The sequence below is a fragment of the Saccostrea echinata genome, unplaced genomic scaffold, assembly GCF_033153115.1.
Source record: "Saccostrea echinata isolate AGI-Se365-2 ecotype Australia unplaced genomic scaffold, CSIRO_AGI_Sech_v1 ptg000054l, whole genome shotgun sequence".
NCBI lineage: Eukaryota > Metazoa > Mollusca > Bivalvia > Ostreida > Ostreidae > Saccostrea > Saccostrea echinata.
Window position 1 is genome coordinate 2,062,292 of NW_026889803.1, and position 6,016 is coordinate 2,068,307.

Here is a 6,016-nt window from a genome sequence, read left to right on the forward strand (position 1 = left end):
AGTTAATTATGGTATTTCGTTTGCTCTTTAATACCTTTAATTAAAAAAAGACGTAGTGCTCTATTTGAGCTACAGTTTCTTTAGTACTCGAATGATATCATTGACTGTTCTTACTCCAACATTCACCTCAAGAGGTCCATTAAACATCACTAAAGCGTTGTGGAATCCATCAGCTATATGTGAAAGTTCTACATCTTTATTTAGGTGCCTGAGACGCTCCGCAAACATTATTGCATCGTCGCGGATCAAATCATATCCCGCAGCCATAACGTACGTAAACGGGAAATAAGATAGCTCCTCATCTGATGCCATTAAAGGAAAGACGGTCGGGTTCGTTAATTTATCCTTCAATACTCCAAATAAAGTTTCATTGCCAATATCCTCAATCACAGTTTTCTTTAGTTTAAGCTCTTTGGAGCGTATATATTCATCAGGAAGATATTTCTGCTGATCAAACAAAAATTTGTATTCCCCTTGTTTGAATGCAGCAGACGTGTGAAGATTGGATTGGAATGCATCACACAATGAGTGATCTAAATTAAGGTAATTCAAGAAAAAGTTAACCTGCCCGGGATCGTTCATACTTTTGTGTAGATACTCTACATTTTCTGTAAATCCTATTGTTTTCGTGTTCACCGCCTGTAACACAGGTACTAGTAAAAGTAACATTTCAATTTTCCCGCGCATTTTTGGGCGAAGTTCTACTGCTGCAGCAAGGTTCCCGCCAGCACTGTCTCCACCCACTGCAATACGGCCTGCATGAACTCCAAGATCTCTAGCATTGTTGAATACGTATGAAACAATATTTGCTACATCATTCAATCCGGCTGGGTAAGGATTTTGTGGACTTAGACGGTATCTGGAATCGGAATAATGCATTCTTGTACAAGCATCCTGTAAAGTCTTTGGACAAGTTCTATTAACAGTAATAATGATTATAAATTCAAACATTGAAGAAAATTATCAAATAATATATTCCTTCAAGATCTTCAATTACAAATGAAATACGCGAATCTTACTCCACAGATATTACCACGATGTTGGCTTCCTTCGAAATCTTTTGGTTCAGGAGGTCATTGTTATCTAAAATGTTTAAAAAAAATATATGTAAATTATGAGCAATCTTGTGTTCTTAATAATACTGTAGAATTTAAACTTAAAAGACGATTTCAAACTGACCAATAGAGAGAAAGGTCCAGCCTCCTCCATGGATGTATATAAGGACTGGTCTGTTGGATTGCTGTATAGATTTCAGTGGCTCGTAAACACGGACTGGTACTCCATTCATTAACCTGTCCGTTATCTATGCACGCATTGGTACAAAAATTGATGATATGAGTTGGAATCAGTCATAATGTCTTATATTTAGGTGGATTTTTTTTATTTCCCGACAATATAAAAACAACATTCTTTTTAGAGATCTAAAATTAATAGTTTTTAGGGATATGTCCTTTTTGGGCAATGGTTCATATTCTGGGTTTTTTTTCCCCCTAAAATTACATGCTTTTAAAAGTACTTTTTTGTTCTTGAACAGAATATGTTGTTGAAGCATAAAGAGAATTGTATCGGGGTAATAAATTGACACGATAATTATTTTGATATAAAAATCATAATCAAAATATTGTCAATTCTTTAAAATGAGAGACAAAATTATATTCATGTTTAGGACATCACAACGCGTAATCGTTGAATGCAGTGTAGACAGTACTGTCTAGTGTTAAAAATAAATTTTTCAGATTTCTATAATATTTGAATAATGATTGGTGAATTATGATTGTGGAAAGAATATTACTTTACCTTAAGACTTTTGTCCCGGGGATTCCATAGTTTCCCAGAGGTACATACTCTGTAAACATTGCTACCAATACTTTTTAAGAATGGTGAGAAGGGTTTTGTAAATCCAAGAGTTATAAGAACACCCATCTACAAAAATTAAATATACATAAAAAAAAATAAAATATTAATTTAAAAATTATCACTAATGAGTCGCCACACTGTAAATGTTATTAAAAGTATCATATTACATATTCTATTTCATTAATTCGTTAATCGCCCGTGTGGCGCAATGGTTAAAGCGTTTGCTTTGCAGTCGAAGCCTAAGGTTTACGTAAGATCCTTACGTAGCGGGTTCGAATCTACAATGCCACATGGAGACCGGTCCTTCCGACGAGACTGTATAAACGAGGTCCCGTGTCACAATAGGAGCTGACACGAAAAAGATCTCTCACTGCTAAAATAAAGTAAGTGCTAGGTACAGGTCTACATTTGCAGCCCTCCATCCGGCATGTGATGGATTCTCAATATGAGTGAAAAATTATCGAAGGGACTTAAACAAACAATCAAAATTTCATTATAATATGTACATATTTTCGCCTGTTGAAAATTTAGCGCAAATACTGTTCGATTCTCATTCGCCGCGCCGCGTCAAACCTAAGACGTAAACATAGGTATTGACTGTTCTATCGCTAAGCCCCAGCCACTAGAAGGATAATCACGGGTCTTTCGGATGGAACCTTAAAAACCGAGGTCCCGTGTCACGGTAGGCGTTGGCACGATAAAGATCCCTCACTGCTCAATGGCCCTGAGTGCCGAACACTGGTCTAAATTTGAAGCCCTTCACCGGCATATGGTGGTGTCTATGAGTGAAAAATTCTCGAACGGGACGTAAAGAATATACAATCAATCAATCAATTATATGTCTGAGAGAAGAAGGAACGACAACTCTGAATTGGAGATTGCAACAAATTATCAGCAAATTTAAATCGGTTTCCTTTAATTTTGACTGCTCTCACTAGGAAAAGGATGGAGGCAGATTTTGATTGTGAGGCATCTTGGTGGAAAAAAAGTTTGGATTCGAACCACATCGCACTTCTTCTAATGCGTGAAGAACAAAAGAGCGAGGAGTTGCTGACCTCAGTAGTCAGTAGAGTTGCTTACTTGTAGTTGGAATTATTGGAGAATATACGCATCAGTCTTGAGATTTTGTTCGGAAATTAAAACGTTGCCTTTCTGGCTCGGGTTTTATTTCCCAACTCAATCTCTCGACTATGAGGGTATTTCTCCAACAATTCCTCCGACAACAAGGGAAATAATGGCGCGGCATTTCTTTCTTCTTTGCAATAACCGTAGTAGAATGTACCAATACTAACAAAAGTACCTTGTCTATTGTGCTCCAATCAATTCAAATCGATTTTATCACAAGAAAATTGTAACTCACAAAATGACCAAGGCCTTTTAAACATCCCTCCATGACCCGTAAACTGAGCTTTTCCTCGATAGGCTCCGGTACCTTTACATCCAAATAAAAGGACAATAAAACACAGAAGACTAGGATTATTAAGGTGCAGAAATATATTTTCATTTTTGAACAAGGCTTGAAGGTTTCCGAAAAGGTTTTAAAGGACTAGCACTTTGAAAAGATAATTTTATCTTTATTACGCACGAATATGTTTACTCAGATAATGTAAAATATTAAGTACATATATGTACTTGTATGAAATATATGAAAATAACGAACAGCATTCAGGCTCAGAAGTCCAGCAAACAATACAAAATAGGTGCAGAGCAAACACGGACCTCCAAACATCAGAGGTGGGATCAGGTGCCATGGAGGAGTGAGCATCCCCTACCGACCGGTCACACCCGCCGTGTGCTCCTTGTCATGATCGGGAAATAACGGAAAAATCCGTAGACAATTCAGTGTGTAAATAATGGCCTAACAATTTGTATGAAAAACGTCAGTCAGCATTTGACTCAATGATAAATTGTATTTGCTGACAAGGTCATTGTATCGACCATAGAACTTACGAAATGATGACTTTAAACGAGACTGCTGATATTCTTGTTTCATCAACTTGTTTGTCAATAATTTACCTCGTTTTAGAAATTGTACATACGTAGAGCATGCTCTTGCGTATCGAATCAACTGAGAGATATATACCCCGTATGCAGGTAATGAAGGTATATTGCTGCATAAGTAAGGGAAGTTGACGATTGAAAAGTTAAAGTCATCACGTTTATCATAAAGCTTGGTTGTTAGATTACCATTAACGTCATTTTCAAGTAAAATATCCAAATATGAAACAGATGTGTCAGACTCTGTAGTATCTTTTATCTCAAGCTCACCGGAATATATCGTATCGACATAAGAATGGAAATAACCATTGTGAATTGACAATACGTCGTCGATATATCTAAATGTCGAGTTGAAAGCCACAGCAAGTGTTTTCTTCTTTTCACGTACAAGATTTTGGACAAATTCTGCTTCATATGAATACAAAAAAAGGTCTGCTAATAACGGGGCGCAATTGATACCCATGGGAATTCCAATAGATTGTTGGAAGGCCTGGTCTCCAAAAACCACATAGATATTGTCAATTAGAAACTCAAGCATCTTTTTAATGTCAACTTCAGAGTACTTGTGTGTACAATCAGAATGTTTTTTAACAAAATAGTTTTGCAAATGACCAGTGACAAGGTAAGTAAATCTACGAGTTCCATTTTTATTGAAAAAGCAGCTGTCAGTGATATCAAAAAGCCTGGACTTTAATTTATCGTGGGGAATGGTTGTGTATAAAGTTGAAAAGTCGTAAGTTTTTAAGCTGTTGATTTTGGTAAAATCTTGTGATTTCAAATTTTCCAAAAGTTCCTTGGAATTTTTAAGTATCCACATCTGATTTACACCACCTCTCGAATATATTGTTGCACAGTACTCTTGAAGTTTCTCCTTCACTACTGTTAATATCTTAGTGAGGAGTGAAGAAAGAGGCTTGGTTGAACATTTACTGGAACCCGCTATGTATCTTTGTTTGTAAGGATTTTTATGAAGTTTCGGAATCCAATATAAATATGGTAATTCAAATTCATTTTGGTTGTTTGGAATATTAAAAATATTCAAAACTGACATATGATTTTGAAGAATTTCTTCCTTAGAAAGAGAACTATGAGTATAAGTTGGATTACCACTTGAAGAATTAAATCCAAGTTCCTCTAAAATACATTTAATATAATGAGCCTTACAAACAAAGACAATGTTGTTACCTGCTTTGTCAACAGGTACCAGTACGTACTGATCATGTAATCTATCTAATTCTTTTTTCACTTCTGGATTATTGAATACAGAAAGATAGATGGTTCTCATTCAATCTTTTTATGCGCGATTTTAACATACATCTGATACATTTAATCCTTTCTGACAAAGTGTTAAGGTGTTCTTTTTCATGTTTGGCCCATCACTTTTCGTAGTCCTCTACAGAATCCATAATATTTATGAAATTCCGACGCCAGTTGAAGGATCGGGGTTCCCTATATTTAGGATCTTTTAAAATTAGTGATCTAAGGTCCTCATTATTAACTTTTTTTACGTCACCAGTAATAACGTGTCCAGCAGGACTATAGTTATAGGGTGAAGAAGAACATGAACACGATGGAGGATTATGTTTCAGATATTCGATATCCAAGCCCTGTAAAGTTTTCTTGTAATTAAAAAGTTTGGAAGCAATAGTCGATGTATATTTGTAGGAAATACAAGGTGTAGTCTTTAACTTGAAATATGGTGGAATACAAGACTGGACCCTTTTGTGATTAAGAATATTACTCATATTAACTATATATTTGAGGAGACCTCGCGTGCATTTCAAACCCAACATCAAGTTGCATTCACTACTAAAATAAGCCAACGAATGAAATAATAATTTCAATGAGAGTGTAACTTCGATAGCTAGGCGTCGGAACGAGGTGGGGGGGGGGGGCCTTGCCCCCCCCCCACTTTTTTTGCAAAGATAGACATAATATAGACATTAAAAATTGGGGCTTAGCCCCCTCAACTTTTTTTTTTGGTTGGTTCCCCCCCTTTCAATTTGCATCCGACGCCTAAGGATAGATGTTTCAGCATTTTTGCATGCTTAAATTTATTTTTTTTTTTAAATGATACATCTGAGAAACGCAAACAATTTAAATTGCCTGTCTGCACAGTAAATAGTATCTGATTTATCTTAGCTAAATTTCATAACTTTTA

The 6,016-nt window shown here is 35.9% G+C and overlaps 1 protein-coding gene across 1 annotated transcript; it reads right to left on the reverse strand.

The window, feature by feature from the left end:
• Window positions 1–69: 69 nt before the first annotated feature.
• Window positions 70–3,361, reverse strand: LOC133172222 (neutral cholesterol ester hydrolase 1-like). Its single transcript, XM_061307069.1, has 5 exons — window positions 3,218–3,361; window positions 1,798–1,923; window positions 1,180–1,303; window positions 1,020–1,083; window positions 70–859 (listed from the first exon to the last, which is right to left on the reverse strand). Exons 1-5 carry the CDS (start codon window positions 3,359–3,361, stop codon window positions 70–72), a joined length of 1,248 nt encoding a protein of 415 aa, XP_061163053.1.
• Window positions 3,362–6,016: the final 2,655 nt, after the last annotated feature.

What these genes read in the sequence shown, in the direction of transcription:
- LOC133172222 (XM_061307069.1), bottom strand. Translation starts at nt 3,361, where the DNA reads ATGAAAATATATTTCTGCACCTTAATAATCCTAGTCTTCTGTGTTTTA. An exon ending in CTGGACCTTTCTCTCTATTG is followed by an intron (nt 1,084 to 1,179) that starts GTCAGTTTGAAA and finishes TAAACATTTTAG; the next exon opens with ATAACAATGACCTCCTGAAC. An exon ending in ATCGTGGTAATATCTGTGGA is followed by an intron (nt 860 to 1,019) that starts GTAAGATTCGCG and finishes TTCCGATTCCAG; the next exon opens with ATACCGTCTAAGTCCACAAA.